The sequence below is a fragment of the Clinocottus analis genome, unplaced genomic scaffold, assembly GCF_023055335.1.
Source record: "Clinocottus analis isolate CAN_PGR_092001 unplaced genomic scaffold, fCliAna1.0.p SCAF_15, whole genome shotgun sequence".
Taxonomy (NCBI): domain Eukaryota; kingdom Metazoa; phylum Chordata; class Actinopteri; order Perciformes; family Cottidae; genus Clinocottus; species Clinocottus analis.
In genome coordinates this window covers 17660782-17678117 of record NW_027175876.1, presented here as the reverse complement: position 1 = coordinate 17678117, position 17336 = coordinate 17660782, and the positions used below count along the sequence as shown (strand labels likewise).

The 17336-nt window shown below is 50.3% G+C and overlaps 1 protein-coding gene across 4 annotated transcripts; it reads left to right on the top strand.

Moving 5' to 3' along the window:
- Positions 1-16471, top strand: LOC137785573 (homeobox-containing protein 1-like). 4 transcript variants are annotated; one of them, XM_068576934.1, is made up of 10 exons: positions 1-174; positions 2241-2906; positions 7482-7567; positions 8402-8512; positions 10072-10225; positions 10416-10498; positions 10970-11065; positions 11851-11945; positions 12516-12599; positions 13552-16471. In XM_068576934.1, the coding sequence occupies exons 2-10, from the start codon at positions 2245-2247 to the stop codon at positions 13693-13695; spliced, it is 1515 nt and encodes a 504-aa protein (XP_068433035.1). In that variant the 5' UTR covers positions 1-174; positions 2241-2244; the 3' UTR covers positions 13696-16471. The 4 variants fall into 4 exon arrangements, with proteins under 4 accessions (XP_068433035.1, XP_068433033.1, XP_068433032.1 ...); XM_068576932.1 differs by having other exon boundaries at positions 2238-2906; XM_068576931.1 differs by lacking the exon at positions 1-174 and adding an exon at positions 592-746 and having other exon boundaries at positions 2238-2906; positions 11854-11945.
- The last annotated feature ends 865 nt before the right edge of the window (positions 16472-17336 follow it).

Sequence of the window (17336 nt, the reverse complement as noted above, 5' to 3'; positions counted from 1 at the left end):
TCAGACAGACAAAGCGGAGAGGCAAATAATTCGCCTCTGATTAGAAATCCTCGGGAAGGGGTCGGACGGGGCACTGTACTCACACCGCGGTGTTGTTCGGCTGCGGTAAAAGACGCCGCGGGTCTTTGCTCAAGTTGACAAAGTTAAATGGTGAAGTGGACGATTTGAACCGAGGTAAGTCGTGTACTTGCAGACATACAACAGTGAAAGTGATGTTATTAATATCAAACGCCCGCTAGCAAGCGGCGGCGGCGGCGGCTAACGTCAGCTAGTGTCGGCGCTGGCAGGCACTGCTAGCATGTTATGCTAACCGCTCCTCTGCGCGAGCGCTATTAAATGGCAGATGTTACGTCGCGCGCCGTCCCGCGCGATGGCCGGTGTCCAGCAGCGCTGCTGGGAGCGATGGGACCAGTGAGACCAGTGCGAAGGGGAAGGGGAAGGGGGGGCTGCGAGCGGGCTCGTGTAACGCGACGCGGGGCACTGCCCGTCCGTCGGAGACCCGCTTGCTAACGCTAGCTCTCGGGCAAAGGGCGTGAAGCGCTGGCATCCCGCGGCGGCTCTCCCGCAGCGGCGGGACGAGCTGCGGACCCGCGCCCCCGCTGCGGGGCCCCGCAAAACAACACCGCGTGGACGGGGAAGCGGGACCGCGAGCAGTGGTCAATGTTGGGACAATTAACAAAACTGCCAAAGAAACGAGTTAGCTTTACACTGGGATCCGATGCCGCGTGCACGCGCCCTGTCTTTAGGTAAGAAAGATTGATTTTATGTGTTGATGCAAAAACCCGACGCCGACTGTTGTGTGTGATTTATTTATTTAGTCCTAGTGTGAGCTGTGAAGAGTTCCAGAAGTTGTTTTCTCTGTTAATCACGGTGATGACCAGTCCGTAGGGACGTGTCTGTGTAGCGTCAAAGACAGACACACGACACTGGTCTGCTAATTAGAGAGTGCAAGTAGGGTCACTCATAATGAAGTGTGTGTGTGTGTGTGTGTGTGTGTGTGTGTGTGTGTGTGTGTGTGTGTGTCCTTAACGGTCCTAAATGTAATAGTTAACTTAGTCAATGCGTGACCCTGATGGCTAATCATTCCATATGCAGGTCTTGCTCATACACACTGCAGCTCTTTAAAATAACACAACACCTCCCGGACTATTGAAGTGGTCACTTGCATGCTAAAGTAACTGGTGGGACAGTTGTCACCCACCTGCGAGGGGATGGGACAGGTTTTGCAATGATTCACGGTGGTAATAGTTACTCAAGAAACTGGTTTCTGTTCTCCTGCTCAGCCCGTGGTCCACAAGCCATGTGGTTCAGAGCCACTCACAGTGAGAGTCTGAAATGTGGCCGATTGTTCTTTTCCAGACCCGTTTAAAGGCTTATTATATTCACCACTGTCATATTGGCTCCCTTCACAATAACTTCAAAACAGTGCACACACACACACACACACACACACTCTTGAGTCATTTTGTTCCTGTCCTCTGCACAGCTCCGTCTAACATTGATGTAGAGCGAGAGGAGAGAAAAAGCACGCTGCCAGTGACCCCTTTTAAAGCGTTTATCATATCAGCGCAGGTCGGGCTGGCACGGGAGATGGAAAAATCTGCCGCAGTCTTGATTCCAGTCGCATTGATTTTGAGCAGTGCAAATTGCTTATGAAAAACACAAAGCGTGGGTGGCGCCGAGCCGGGGATCCGCTGTAGCGCTTAAAGAAAGGCAGTCAGAATGTTAAGATAGCATCAGCTGTCAAGGTGACTCTGCTCGCGTTGCCGGCTGGTTCCCAAAAATAGCAGATTTTTATGCCCGGCCCCTCCCGCGCTCCCTCCCTCTTTCTTTCTTTTACACTCTTATCTCCTGTCTTCCTTTTCTTATTTGCTGCCTCTTTATTTCCTTCTTGCAGTTTTCACCACCCTCTCTTTCTACTTCACCCCTCTGACTCTCCTCCGCTCCCTCTCTCTGTGCTTCTCTCCCTCCTCGTCCTCCTCTTCCCGTCCTTTTCGTCTTTCTGCGACTGCGTTCTCTTTTCACTCTTTTCCCACTTAATCCTCTCGTTGCCTCCGCCATCCCTTCATCTGTGTCGTTTCTGTGTGACTTTCCTCCTTTTCCTCCAGCTCTCTTTCTCTTCTTCTTCACTTACTTGGTGTCCTCAACTTCCCCCTGCATTTCCTGTTTCCTTCCTCCCCCCCCTCCCTCCTCGGTCTGCCCTGTCTCACCACCTGTCTGTCTTGTCTCTCATCCAGCAGCAGGATGTCTGAGTTCAGCGAGGAGCCGCGCTTCACCATCGAGCAGATAGATCTGCTGCAGCGGCTGCGTCGCAGCGGCATGAGCAAGCAGGAGATCCTCCACGCGCTCGACACTCTGGACCGGCTGGACCGGGAGCACGGCGACAAGTTTGGCCGCCGCACCTCTTCTTCCTCCTCTTCCTCGTCCTGCTACGGAGTGGGCGGGGCAAACGGCTGCACCAACAACTCTGCCTCGAACGCCAACAACAGCAACACTGCCTCCTCGGCGAACGCCGCCGCCGCCGCGACCACCTCCGTGACGTGCAACGGAGGCGAGGGCGTCGCCGTCGACCAATCGGCGGCAGCTTCCTCCGCCGCCGCCACGTCCAAAATCTCCACCGCCACACAGACGCAGTTCGTCAGCGGGGGCGGGCTCTCGCCGTCCCCGAGCAACAGCTACGACACCTCCCCGCCTCCGGGCCCGCCGCCGCCGTCCGCCATCCTGCCCTCGCCGGTCTCCCTGGTGGCTCTGTCGCAGAACGGCCGGGACAGCCTGGCCGCCACGCCCAACGGGAAGCTGTCTCCGCCCAGATACCCGGTGAACAGCGCGGCGGCGGCGCGAGCTTTCGGGTTCGAAGCGACAGAGGAGGACCTGGACATCGACGACAAGGTGGAGGAGCTGATGAGGTCAGTGGTGGAGGAAGTACAGCGAGCGCCAAAGTCTGCTTGTGGAACTTTGTTTGGCAAACTTTTAGTTGTCCAACTTTTAGAGACACAATCTCGTCCCAGGTTGTGTTTGCGCCGAAGCTAAAATGTGTTGTCTCTTGCTGATTCAACACAAATGTCCCCACAGGGACAGAAACGGTTACATCGTACATGTTTTGCAAAGAAAGTCTGACTTCATTCTTGACTTTGTTCTCTCGACTTCTGTTTTCAATCTCACCATAAAGTTAATTTAGTTCCTGAGCTTCAGAGCAGAACACCATTCTTTCTTTTTAAGGAAACAGACGCTGAGGAAACATTTCTCTCAGCCGTTGTGTAGCTTTTGAGTACAGACTCTGAACACAGTCACTCGCTCGTGGTTGGCAGTGTAAGTCATCATGATTAGTTTGGTTGCTCCGATGCAAATGCGGCTTGAACATGAAGGTTATCGTTGAAGGTGCAGCTCTACTTTTCCATCGCGTCCCAGTGGTTGTACTGTAACAACGTAGGAGACGGTTTGCACTGGTCGTCTCTTTGCAGGATGACAAAAGAGGAGCAGTGACTGTTGTTGTGGGTTCAACGTCCGTTTATTGCCAGGAATGTTTTCACAAACGAGTAATTTACCTTAGTGGAAGGTCTCTCTACATTAGACATGAGACGTTAGACGAGACAAACAACAATGAACAGTCAACGACTGCTTCTTAAATTCTGATTCACTTCTGTGTTCCAAATGAACCAAATAATTGAACATGGAAAGTAATGGTGCAAACAAATCTAGAAGAAACCAAAGTTGCAGTGTGTGCACACGTGAACATCAGAGGTTTCAACAAGGTCCAGTTTGAGAACACGTCCTCATGCAAAGGTCCGGTCCATAATAATGTCCAACCTGCGCTACGATTTAGTCCCATGTGTCGTGAAGTAGCCAGCAGTTCTGCCAACGTCTGTATGAAGTCAACAACTGACTGTCAAATCAAAGAAAGAAAAAAATATCTCAACAATATTTATTTTCAGTTTTCAAATTTAAGTTGATGAATCATAAATACTCTAATTTAAAATAAATATTATTCTCTTATTGCAAAAAAGGCTGGAATGATGGAAAAAACATTAAAGGTTTTGAAAAAGAACTCTTAAAAGTACTGATTTAAAAAAAATAAAGTTAACTTAATTGTCTTTGTCCTGTAGCTCTGGTTGTATAGAAGTCTATGCTTCATGTGTTAAAGCTGCATTCTCTCTCCTGACCACCAGGGGGCGACTCCTCTGGTTGTATAGAAGTCTATTCTTCATGTGTTAAAGCTGCATTCTCTCTCCTGACCACCAGGGGGCGACTCATCTGGGTGTATAGAAGTCTATGCTTTATGTGTTAAAGCTGCATTCTCTCTCCTGACCACCAGGGGGCGACTCCTCTGGTTGTATAGAAGTCTATGCTTCATGTGTTAAAGCTGCATTCTCTCTCCTGACCACCAGGGGGCGCGACTCCTCTGGTTGTATAGAAGTCTCAGTCAACATTGTAAACATGAGTTTATGTCTCAATCTCTAGTTTCTAGTCTTCTTCTATACAGCATGATGTTCATTTAGTACTTTATGGTCTGTTAGAGTCAAACAGACCCTAGAGCAGGAGACGCTTTAGGGCGGGCTTGCTGTGATTGACAGGTCGTGAACATGACCTTCTCCGGTCTGAGAGTTGTCTCTGTTTTCGTCTTAGAAGTTTAACCCTTTCACAGTGTGTCAGGAAAAGATAATTGTACCATTTTAGTCGCCAAAAAAATGTCCGTGTTCGGTTGTACTTTCTCCACCATTTGTGTCTCTTCTGGTGGGCAAAAAAACAAGAGGGCGACCTCCCAAAAAACAAGTTTGTTACAGCAAAAAAAGCAAGATGGCGACAGCAATAATCTCATCTCGAAGCTTGAAAACCATAGTTCACCAACCAATAGATTAAGCCACAGTGACTCTGTCCACTTGTTATATACAGTCTATGTTTGGAGAAGATGAATAAAGCGTCACATCTTCTTTCCCCCATTATTGTGACCGTGTCAGTGTTGATAACCTGTCAACACTCTCCTCCGCCCTCCTGCAGCCTCCCAGCTGCCCCGTCTGAGTAAGAATAGACATCCAGCGCCCATCTTCTGTCCTCGCGCTGCGCTCGCGTCCCGGTTGCTCGTCCACGCTGCCGCCGTGTTAAATCACACGCTAGTTAAGCGGTGGTCACGCGGCTCCGGCGCCCGTCAGGGCTGCAGAGGCGAGACCGGCGTTGTGGGCTCGTGGGCCGTCCCACGGGGCTCTTCTGGTTCCTGTCTATCTCCTCTAAGTGTCTCTGCAGGGGGTCGGCCTCTTGAGTTGGCCTCCGACAAACATCCCCTCTCCGCCCGCTCCTCCTCCCTCCTGCACTTCCTCCTCCTCGGCCTCGCACAGCAGCTTGTGCTCCATTGATTCAACGGGTGTCGATACAAGCAGCGCTTTTTTTTTTTTTTTAGCTCTAATTTTAGCTGCGCCGCGAGAGGCCGGTGTGGAGGATATTGATGCAGGATGTTGAGGAGTCGTGACGCATTCCCATTTCAGAAATACATCACTGGAGCACTCGGGCGCTCTCCATCTTCGACCGCCTGAATCTGGGATGCCGACCGGTTCAAAGGATGCTGCGATTGTGTATGTTGAGCACCAATGCTGCTAACAGTTGTGTGGGTGGGGGTGAGGGGTGGCCCACTGGAGATGCCTTCTGGTAAACGTGTGCAGCACTGTTAGTATGGATAACTGCGGATCGACACATCTGACAGGTGTTTGCGCTGAGCCCCAGGATGAGGCATTAAGCGAGGCAGTGTACATTTCCCTGAGGGAGGGGCTGGGCTCGGGGCCAGAGGCTGGTGGGAACACCGTGTGACTGCACGTGATCACTCGCCACCTCCATTCCAAGTCTCTGCATGCTCCTGAGACGGTGGGAACGCGCCCGCCAAGTACATTCTGGTCATTCGTCACTCAATGCATTGACGTTCGTCTCCTTTTAGTCTTCTTATGTAATGCGGTGTTGATGATGTACAGAACAATGCACAGATGAGGCTGTCAGGCTGCACCGTAGATTACGACGGACTCATGTTTTTTTTTTGGAGGTTTCCTATGAATTGGTTAAGAAACAAAAAAACATACGTTTGATGATCCGACATGTGAATCATTTATTGTACAATATACCAAACTCCTTCTAATAGAAGTGTAGGACATAACGCCTCTCAACTTCTTGTTGGATTGGTTCTTTCTCTAGTTTTTTTAATGTTTTCTTTTATGCTTAACGAACGTCTCTGCTCATCAGTTAAAGTGGCGCGTTGTGAAGTCAACTCATCAATGAGTTGCCCAAAAGAATCTTAGTCAGCTAAGTATTTATTTGGTTGTGCATTTTGGATTACATAATGTTCCTTATGTGGCATAAGTGTTGTCACTTCCTGTCAAAGATCTCCTTGTGTCATTATGTAGTGAAAAGCAGCAGAAGGGAAACACCCGTCTGACCTTTTGGTTCTGACCCCTGATGTAGAGCTCTGACCCCCTGATGTAGAGCTCTGACCCCCTGATGTAGAGCTCTGACCCCCCGATGTAGAGCTCTGACCGTGATGTAGAGCTCCTATCCCGATGTAGAGCTCTGACCCCCCGATGTAGAGCTCTGACCCCCCGATGTAGAGCTCTGACCCCCCGATGTAGAGCTCTGACCCCCCGATGTAGAGCTCTGACCCCCTGATGTAGAGCTCTGACCCCCTGATGTAGAGCTCTGACCCCCTGATGTAGAGCTCTGACCCCCCCGATGTAGAGCTCTGACCCCCCGATGTAGAGCTCCTACCACTGATGTAGAGCTCTGACCCCCGATGTAGAGCTCTGACCCCGATGTAGAGCTCTGCCCCCCCGATGTAGAGCTCTGCCCCCCCGATGTAGAGCTCCTACCCTGATGTAGAGCTCCTACCCTGATGTAGAGCTCTGACCCCTGATGTAGAGCTCCTACCCCTTGATGTAGAGCTCCTACCCCTTGATGTAGAGCTCTGATCCCAGTGTTCGGTCATTACCGGCTCGTTCCTTCATGTGGAACATAAACACCACCGTCCTAACCTTTTTAAAGCTGAATTACACAAATAAATACACATTATACATGTACTGAGTGGTTAAAGATCAGAATAATACTTCCTACAACTCCACTGCAAACCTGTAAGTTTACTTTATCTACTGTATTCAAACATGGACCTGAATTGAATAGATCATTGTCATTGTACACTACGGTATTCAACTTGAATCAACATCGTGTTAAAATCATTACATCTGGTCACACATACGTGAGAGTTGATTGTATGATTTTTGTGAAGCAACATGTGATGCAACACACTGTACATCCATGTTAACGGTGAGACAATAAAGGCTGGCATAAAGGAGCCGTTGGGACGTTTTGTCTGCACCGCGGATCTTTAGATATCAGTTAGTCTTCACATCTGTGTGTGTGTGTGTGTGTGTGCGTGTGTGTGTGCGTGTGTGTGTGCGTGTGTGTGTGCGTGTGTGTGTGTGTGTGTGTGTGTGTGTGTGTGCGCGTGTGCGCAGGAGGGACAGCAGCTTGGTGAAAGAGGAGATCAAGGCGTTCCTGGGGAACCGGAGGATCTCTCAGGCCGTGGTGGCACAAGTTACCGGTTAGTAGCATCACACACACACACTCACACACACACACACACACACACTCTCTAAAACCCGGCGGTTGGTTTTAAAGGGCTTTCCTGTCCAAACATTCCTGTCATTTTGTCCGTCGTTCGCGTGCGTTTGTTGCTTGCGGTGCTTCTTCACGGCCCAGTGAGGCGCTTCAGGTTCTGCTTCAGGTTCTGCTTCAGGTTCTGTCACATCACAGCTGCGTCTTTGTGTCGAATCAGAGGTGATTGTCGACACTGTGGAGTGTGATCAGACCGTATCAATATGTCATTTGAGGCCAACACATCTACACATCCTGTCACATGCTTTGGCAAAATTGGGAATCGTTTAGTTTTCGTCCCCTTTAACAAAAAGTGAACGTGTGAAACAGGGAAAGGGAAAGAAAAAGTGCAAAATTGGATGTTTTTGGGCTCCAGGCAGCCCCCTAAAGTATAGTCACGTGTTCCAATCCTTCCAGCTACAAATGCAGTATTTGATTGTTGTGCAGAGTGCAGGCGCTTTCACATCAGAGTCCAGACACGGCAGCTGTAACGAGCCATGGTGGCTTCCTGTTGCCTTTTCTGAAAGTGTGTAGAGGACTGTATGGCATGAATATGGTGTTTGAATTTAACACGATGTAAGGCTTATTATACCCAGTTATGTTCCACATGACTCCTTGTGAGTTTGTTCAATGACCATTTCACAATGCAAAGATTCACATTCAGAGGCAGAAAGTCACGCGTCTTTTATTTTTCAGAATAAAAGCATGTCCGCTCGTCCGTCTGCCGTGAATCCTTCTGCGGGTCGTGCACAGATTGTTGTAACTGGGTGTGTGCTTTCAGGCATCAGCCAGAGCAGGATCTCCCATTGGCTGCTGCAGCACGGCTCCGACCTGAGCGAGCAGAAGAAGAGGGCCTTCTACCGCTGGTACACGCTGGAGAAGACCACGCCAGGTAGGCCGAGTCTCTTAAAGCAGTTTCAGAGTTAGATCTCACAGCAGAGGAGTTTGCCTCACTAACAGGGGGGGAGGGGCGCAGTGGGAAACACGCTGCTGCCACACTGTGAAGAGATAAGTACACGGCGTCATGCGCTCTGAGATGTGATGTGGAGGAGATGACGCCTCGGCTTCCTGGTTTGCAGGAGCACCGTGTTGAAGTGAGATGTGCGTGAGAGGCTGGTGCAGACGAAGGAAGAGGATGATGTGAAGATGAAGATGTACGAGCTGAATTTGAGTGTACTTTGTAGTGTATTTGATAATGTACTTGATGGTATTTTTAATTTAGTGTCAGCCTTTAGGCTGAATGCACCCAGGTGGCAACCTGAAGCCAGAGCGCCACCAGGGGGCGACTCCTCTGGTGCTCTACGCACACGCCTCCATCTGCACACGCCTCCATCTGCACACGCCTCCATCGGCACACGCCTCCATCGGCACACGCCTCCATCAACACACGCCTTCATCTGCACACGTGCACACGCCTCCATCAACACACGCCTCCATCAGCACACGTGCACACGCCTCTATCAGCACACGCCTCCATCAGCACACGCCTCCATCAGCACACGCCTCCATCAGCACACGCCTCCATCAGCACACGCCTCCATCAGCACACGCCTCCATCTGCACACGCCTCCATCTGCACACGCCTCCATCTGCACACGCCTCCATCTGCACACGCCTCCATCAACACACGCCTTCATCTGCACACGTGCACACGCCTCCATCAACACACGCCTCCATCAGCACACGCCTCCATCAGCACACGCCTCCATCAACACACGCCTCCATTGGCCCACGTGCACACGCCTTCATCAACACACGCCTCCATCAGCACACGCCTCCATCAGCACACGCCTCCATCAGCACACGCCTCCATTGGCCCACGTGCACACGCCTCCATCAACACACGCCTCCATCTGCACATGCCTCCATCTGCACATGCCTACATCTGCACACGCCTACATCTGCACACGCCTCCATCAGCACACGCCTCCATCAAAACACGCCTCCATCAGCACACGCCTCCATCAACACACGCCTCCATCGGCCCGCGTGCACACGCCTCCATCAGCACACGCCTCCATCGCTGCTGCAGGGAAGACGTGTCGCCCGTCCCTGCAGCTCTCAATAACCTTCACCGTTGCCGGGCGACCCGGTTCGGCCTCACATGAGGGGATGAAACGGAGCCGCGATGTGAATCTGAGCCGCTGCGCGACTCGTTTAATGAGTTTTTAGTTATTTATTTTTTTACTGCAAATCAAATCTTTTGTGTGCTCTTCTTTTCTGCTGCGCTGGTGCTTTCAGACGAGGCAGCGCTCTTTGTCAGCACTATGCAGTCCAGCTTTTAATCAGAATGTATTATGAGATGTGCACGAGGCGGCGTGCAGTCCTACGTGCACGTCCGTGGAGAGATGGGCCGTCTGGCTGTTGTCTGCCGCACGTTATCGCTGCTGAGACCTCAAGCGGCCGCAGACTCTGGTCCTGTGCCGGCTTCTCATGTCGCGCTGCTTCCAGGCGCCACTCTGAACATGCGGCCGGCCCCGCTGCCTCTGGAGGAGATGGAGTGGAGGCAAACCCCGCCGCCCATCACCACGGCGCCCGGGACCTTCCGGCTGCGTCGAGGAAGCCGCTTCACCTGGAGGAAAGAGTGCCTGGCAGTGATGGAGAGGTGAGCGGGAGATGAAAGATGATAAATGGAAGTTTGTTTCATAACTTCTGGCTTATTTCCACATGGAGTTGAGGAAACCTCCCTCTGCACAACAACGCTTCATATCTCTTCCACCGCATACATGACAGTCTGTCCACGTCCTCCTCGTGTCGTGAACTTAATTTAATCAATGCGACTCTTCTATTTTTAGCTACTTCAACGACAACCAGTACCCAGATGAGGCCAAACGGGAGGAGATAGCAAACGCCTGCAACGCCGTCATTCAGAAGCCAGGTACACTCAGAGCAGTTCACTGCAGAAGGTTTTCGGGCGTTTGTGACTGATGGCGGTTCGTTTGCTGCTGGCACATGTTCCTGTGCGTCAGGTGAACGTCACCATGGAGCAACACGCATCTCGTACTGCGGCGCTGACATCTTTATACACCTCGTGTGTTACACGTGACGCATCTGTTAGAAAGCAGGCTCCATTGATTCAGTCCGAAGAGAATTGGATTTGATTATTTGCTGATGCTCTCTTGTGATCGGGTCACTTTGGATCTAAAGTTTCATAAACATCTGTGCTCTCTATGTGATGGAACAACAAGTTACTTCTTTTCAACACATTGTGTAACCTCCATCACTCATGAAACGCGGGCAGGAACCGATTGCAGCAAAAACATAATTTTCTATTTTAAAAAAATGCATCAGGTTTGAGGAAGCGCTGCAGGATGCGCTGAGTGATGGGATGTAACGTGCTGTGTTCCAGGGAAGAAGCTGTCCGACCTGGAGAGGGTCACCTCCCTGAAAGTCTACAACTGGTTCGCCAACCGCCGCAAAGAGATCAAGAGACGCGCCAACATTGGTAACGTGGCTTTGGAGAAGGAGACTTTGGTTGCTGCACACATCACATCCCTGTGTTCAACGACTACTTTGTGTTTATTAACCGCAGTTAGAACATGTGTGTACGCACTGAATGGCTCGTCATTCATTGCTTCCATCATTAACTCAATGATTGTTAATTAGTCACCGACCATGTGGGAAGACTTCTGGCAAAGCATCTTCATAACGGCTGTAAATGAATCCTCTATCCACCTGCATTTACCTGGTTGTAAAGTAGAAGCTCCGTTTACCTGCAAGCCGAGGACTCGAGCACAGAACTGAAGCCACCGCAGAGATTCAGTAGCATTTGGCTAAAGTCTGTGCTAACGCGCTAATTTACATACGACTCAGCAGCGGTTCCCAACGTCCATGTTGCTGTTCTTAAAACAAATGTCAGTTTACACGGTGATGTTTAGGTCAGTGTGGTGAAGTTTGCTTGTCACACAGAGGAATCTTCATCCGTTCATCCATTAATTAACTATTTTAACTGTATCCACGACTTTAGCTTGTATCCATGACTTTAGCTAACTATTTCAACTGTGCATCCTTACTGAGTAGCTATTTCTTGCATCATGCCATCTCAGTGGTACAACAGTGACAGCTGACTCAGCGTGTCATTACACAAAGTGACCACTTGGGACAGAAGATCACGAGTGACGATACAAATGTGCAAAAGATTTTTAGTTTGAAACCAAATTTCAGATGAACTTCTTTCTGATGGATTCAGTGGCCCATCGTGAATCTAATAATCCATCCTCTTCCTCCAAGAAGCCACAATCCTGGAGAGTCATGGGATCGACGTCCAGAGTCCAGGAGGCCACTCCAACAGCGACGACATCGACGGGAACGACTTCTCAGAGCAGGTAGAGAGCGCATGAGCCCAGATGATGGTTGCAGACGTGTGTCACTCCTCCGTGTGCTGCAGGTCATGCTGCAGGCTCTATTTGTTCATTTCTATTTGATCTAGTTTTCATGGATCCACCGCTCCCTCCACGTCCCAGCTCTCCCTGTTCTCGGTCAGCACTCAGTCAAGAGTCAAATGTGATCATGCATTTTAAATGTGTACATTAGCTGAGTTCACTCATTAGCTTCCCTCTCTTTGGTTAACAAGTGAGATCAGCAGCTTCTGGGGTTCGTTCTTTGTAAACACACACGCACACTAAGAAGACTTGAACGCCGGTTTCCACCCAGAATACAGACGGCACATTGAGATCTTTTATTCTTAAGAAGCATTGCTCCTCAGAGCGGTCGCTCACATTAATTCACAGAAAACACTCGCTCTCTTCTGGGAGCGATGGGAAGCAGCAGCGTTGTGTATCGTTGAAGAAACTTCAACTGAAGGTGTGTTTCAGTTCCTTCACGGCTGCTGGAAGTCAAATGATCATTTCTTTTAACTGCTGCTTTGCTGAAGGGCGACCTGTTCTCTCCTGCAGGCATGTGACCTGCCCTACTTTGACAAGAGACCTCTCAGCCGACCTTTTGGCCTTTACCGACTGGAGCCCACCTCGCCAACACAGGTACGCAGAGCGACGCCCACGCCGGCTCCTGGTTCCTCTTGACCCGGTTCCTGTTTCGTTGCCCTGCTGGTCCCTTTGGACCCGCACGTAGCATCACGTAGCATCACGTAGCATCACGTAGCATCACGTAGCATCACGTAGCATCAGGTAGCTGCCTGTGGCTGTGCAAAGAGAGGACACGAGACGCTCACACACAGGTGAAGAGCTGTCAGTTCACCATCGTGCTCCCATTACACGTCTTTGAATCGCCGTCAGAACACAGTAAACGTCAAAGTTGACCCTCGGTTGACCTTTTTATTTCACAACCAGAATAGTTCAAAGTGCAGCAGGTATTGTAATGTCATCATCACGCAGAGTCTCGATGAGCTGGATGAAGAAGAGCAGGCTGAGTACTGGTGTTACTGGTTTATGTGAGGGTCCTGTAGTGGGAACTAACCCCAGTTCAACACAACAGGATGTCACCTCAGTGTGCATCCTACACAATACTACACAACTATGTGGTATAGCTGGTAGTGCTATACTAGTTAAGCTAGCACAGTGCATGCTAACAGCTCACATTAGCTGTTTCATAAGTTCCTCACACGTTCTGGTGGTTTTGGAAATGATGAACACACACACACACACACACACACACACACACACACACACACACACACACACACGCACAGCCTCACACACACACGCACAGCCTCACACACACACACACACACACACACAACCCCACACAGCCTCACACACACACACACACACACACAGCCACACAGCCTCACACACACACACACACACACAGCCACACAGCCTCACACACACACAACCCCCCACACACACACACACAGCGTTCAGGCCTGTGGAGCAGCGTCATGTGACCTGCGTCATGTGACCTGCGTCATGTGACCTGCGTCATGTGACCTGCGTCATGTGACCTCCTGACCTGCGTCCTCTGTCCCGTCAGGACGACAGCGCGGCGCACGGCGAGCACCAGGACCCCATCTCTCTGGCCGTGGAGATGGCCGCCGTCAACCACACCATCCTGGCGCTGTCCCGGACCGGAGGCGTCCCCAACGACATCAAGACCGAGTCCCTGGAGGACGAATGAAGCGCTCGGGTGGAGGGGTGGAGGGAGCGGAAGAGAGGACCGAGGGAGGAGAAGGAAAGAGAGAGACTGAAGTAAAGCGGCTGAGCAAACCTTCAGCGTCGCCTCCCAGCTGTTCCTCCTCCCTCAGCCTCCTCCCCGTAAACAGTAAACCCCCACAAAGCAGACCCAGCTGGCGGCGGGGGGACACCACCCGTCCTCTGACCTCCATGAAGACGTTCCCTGGAAGGAGAACGGGGTCCAGACCTCCCCCCACATGGTTCCCTCGTCTGGGATGTGTCCCCTCCTCACAGGATACCTCTTCTCTTCCCTCTCTCACCTCCTCGACCTCAGAATAATAATAATGTGTACTGTGTATATAATATATCTGGTTCTTCTGGTTCTCAGTCACACATACCTACGTACCCTCAAGGTTCTCCCTCTTCATGCTGCGGTTGGTCGAGCGAGCCGCCTCCAGCTGCAGAGCGCTTAAAGATGGCGGTTCTCCTCCCTCTGGACGGATCCTCGGGAGGAGAACGTCCTCAGGAGGAGAACGTCCTCAGGAGGAGAACGTCCTCTTGGTTCCTCAGTGGATGCTGTTGGATGGAAACCTCCATGAAGAAGTCGCCTTCCTCCTCCCGGCCGGCCTTAACAACTGCACCTTTTCTTTTTTTGCAGTATTCAGCAGGTTTTCAACTTTATTTTTCTCTCCCGGAGAAGAAGGAATAACCAGATTTATTTTAGAATAAAGAAGAGTGGACGTCAGACTGAAGGTTTCTGTCCAACAGCAGCAGAGCTTCAGGTGGAGACGAGATGAACGACGGACACCAGAAGAGACGTGGAGTCAACGTGATGATCACGCAGACTCCAGCTGTTCAGAGGATTTGTTTTAAATGTCGTCCACCTTAAAGGAGAAGAGGCTCAAGTCTGAAGATGTTGCTCCACGTCCATCCAAAGTGATCTCTAGCGCCTCCTGTCTGTCGTGTCTCCTCCTCTCTGCCGTGTCTCCTCCTCTCTGGCGTGTCTCCTCCTCTCTGGCGTGTCTCCTCCTCTCTGGCGTGTCTCCTCCTCTCTGGCGTGTCTCCTCCTCTCTGGCGTGTCTCCTCCTCTCTGGCGTGTCTCCTCCTCTCTGGCGTGTCTCCTCCTCTCTGGCGTGTCTCCTCCTCTCTGGCGTGTCTCCTCCTCTCTGGCGTGTCTCCTCCTCCAGCTCCTTCCTCCTTGTTGTGAGGCGCTGCCTCTTCTAAAGAGCCTAAAGAAAGAGCTTTCAAAGCTTTTCCTTAGTGTCAGCGGTTATAAATGAGACTAAATCTACACTGGACATGTTTTATTATCCAAACTTTACCTTTTTATTTCATCTCGATAGCCTCAAAAGGTAAAAGCGCCCCAGGTGGAACTTTTCCAAGACCATCTTATTTATAGGTTTTAATATGAAGCGAGAGCCGGGAGGCTGTTAGCTTAGCTAAGCTAAAAACATGAACTTTACTACGTTGGTTCTATTCCATGTTTTTACATCATGACATCGCTGCATTAAAGCCATCGTTAGCATGTCATTAGCATGTTAGCAGGAGGTCCAGGGTCCTGCTCACGGACACCGTGACGTGAGCTGAAGGGAGACGGGGACCACGTCCCCATGAGCTGCAGCCGCGCCCCGCTAGCTTGCCTGTTAGCTTGCTCGCTAGCTCCCCTAAAGCTCACGAATGAACCATTTTATGTTTTGTCTTCTAGAAGCCATACAAACAAATTCAGTTTAATGTTGTGTTTCAGAAGCTTGTGGGCTTCTCGAGCTCTTTTTATACTCATACAGACAATATAACGTCTTCATTCGTGAGCTTTTGAGGCGCTGGTTGAAAGACATAATCAGCTTTTTCCAGCTTTTAGTTGCTAAGCTAACTCTCCTCCCTGCAACTGTAACAAGCAGACAGACATGAGTGGTACCGATCTTCTGGGCAGAAGGCGTTGATCTCAACATGTCAGACTATCTTTTAAAGGGAACTTCTTTGACGATGGTTTAGGAGAACTGGGAAAGTCTTCTCAAAGCAGTGAGCAGCACCGCTCATGTCACGCCTCGCTTTAAATCACCAAACATGCACATGGATGCCGTGAGCTCGCGTGGATCCTGTAGTCCAGTAACGCTCCTGCCTCTGACCACAGGGACCCGGTACTGGACCCGCCTCATAAAGAACGGGTTGAGAGATTAAAAACAATATGTATTTATACTCCTTTCTTTTTTTAATAATAATGTACAAAAAATAGACCAGTTTTGAAATGAAACATGCTTTTATTGTTAAATGAATCATGCTTTTAAATTTCTCATTGAGACCGTCCCTCCTTCGACTGAACAAGTCTCCCTGTTTGTTTTGTAAACAATGAAAAGTGATGCACCTTATTTAGAATAAGAACAGCTGTTGTGCTGTAACGGCCCAGACGCCCAGCGCGCTGTGACATCACCATGTCGTATTGAAGCAAAGCCCCGGTCTGCTCTTCTGACCTGAAGCGCCGAACTCCTTCAGGATGAAGTGTTTGAACGCTGCACAGGACAAAACTCAAACATGTTTAGAATGAATACGACAACTGCATTAGGCCGACTCATGGAGAATATGAAGCAGAGGTCCATCTTGTTGCCCTGAGAGCAGCTTGGTCGCCTGCAGCTTCCTGGAGATCCGCTCAGCTCCACGCTGGACTGGGTGCTTCCTCCTCAGCAATACACGCAGAGGCCCTCTCTTTATCGGCGGGTTAGCGGTCACTTTGCGTTCCAGTGCCCTCACGACCACATTATTCAGTATGCCACAAACACATGTATGTCCCATGCAGTATGCCCCAAAGTACCAGGATGTCCCGCTGCATCCGACCCAGCGAACATGAGCAATGTTATGACGGAGTATTATGTCACGTACGCACACTTTGAGGGCACTAAAAGTCAAAAGTATGCGCAGCGTTGATGTTAAAGCGAGTGACTGAGAGCAAGCTGTACCCAGCATGCCGTTCAGCGGCGTAACGGTCGAGGTTCCTTCTCATCACACTAATAAAGTAAATCTCTTCTAGATCTCACACTCATTGTGTTAAGATGACGTGAACCTGTCCGGGTGCTTTTCGAGATCTTCCTCTCCGTATGACTCTTTTGAAGGATCTGCCGGCGGAACAGTCAGCCGGTACAAGTTTTTAGTCCAGCAGTGTTTTGTGCGAGCGCTCGAGCGGGACGGAAGCAGGAACCCTCTGGTGCCCCAGAAGATCTGGGGGCTTTTCCCCAGAGACGCATCGAGACGGAGGAGTCTTTCGAAGCGACCTGGGACCTGAAGCCGACCTCACCGCCCGGCGTCGTGCGTGTGCTTAGTCTGGAGGCGTGTCCTCTCTCTGGAGGCGTGTCTTCTCGTGGTTGTCAGGGTCTACATGTCCTCCTGTGTCTCCAGTGCAAACCCACTTCATCCCACTATAGCTCTGAGAAGAGGACTGAATGCTGTTATCTCCAAATCTAGTTAAGTTCAAAATTACTGTATTGCCCATTTCAGAATTTAGTGCCTTTTTTGGACAGTAGACTGTTCTGTAATTAAGATGTAGTATATATATACATTTTTTGTACAGTTTCTTTGTTCATTTTTTTTAACTTGTGTTTATTTAGTATGATATATATAATGTACAAGAGAATAAAGCTATATCAATGAGACTTC

Coding starts and splice junctions, on each gene's coding strand:
- LOC137785573 (XM_068576930.1), top strand. CDS start 661: ATGTTGGGACAATTAACAAAACTGCCAAAGAAACGAGTTAGCTTTACA. Junction 747..2,237: donor TGCACGCGCCCTGTCTTTAG/GTAAGAAAGATT, acceptor TCTCTCATCCAG/CAGCAGGATGTCTGAGTTCA. Junction 10,226..10,415: donor TGCCTGGCAGTGATGGAGAG/GTGAGCGGGAGA, acceptor TTCTATTTTTAG/CTACTTCAACGACAACCAGT.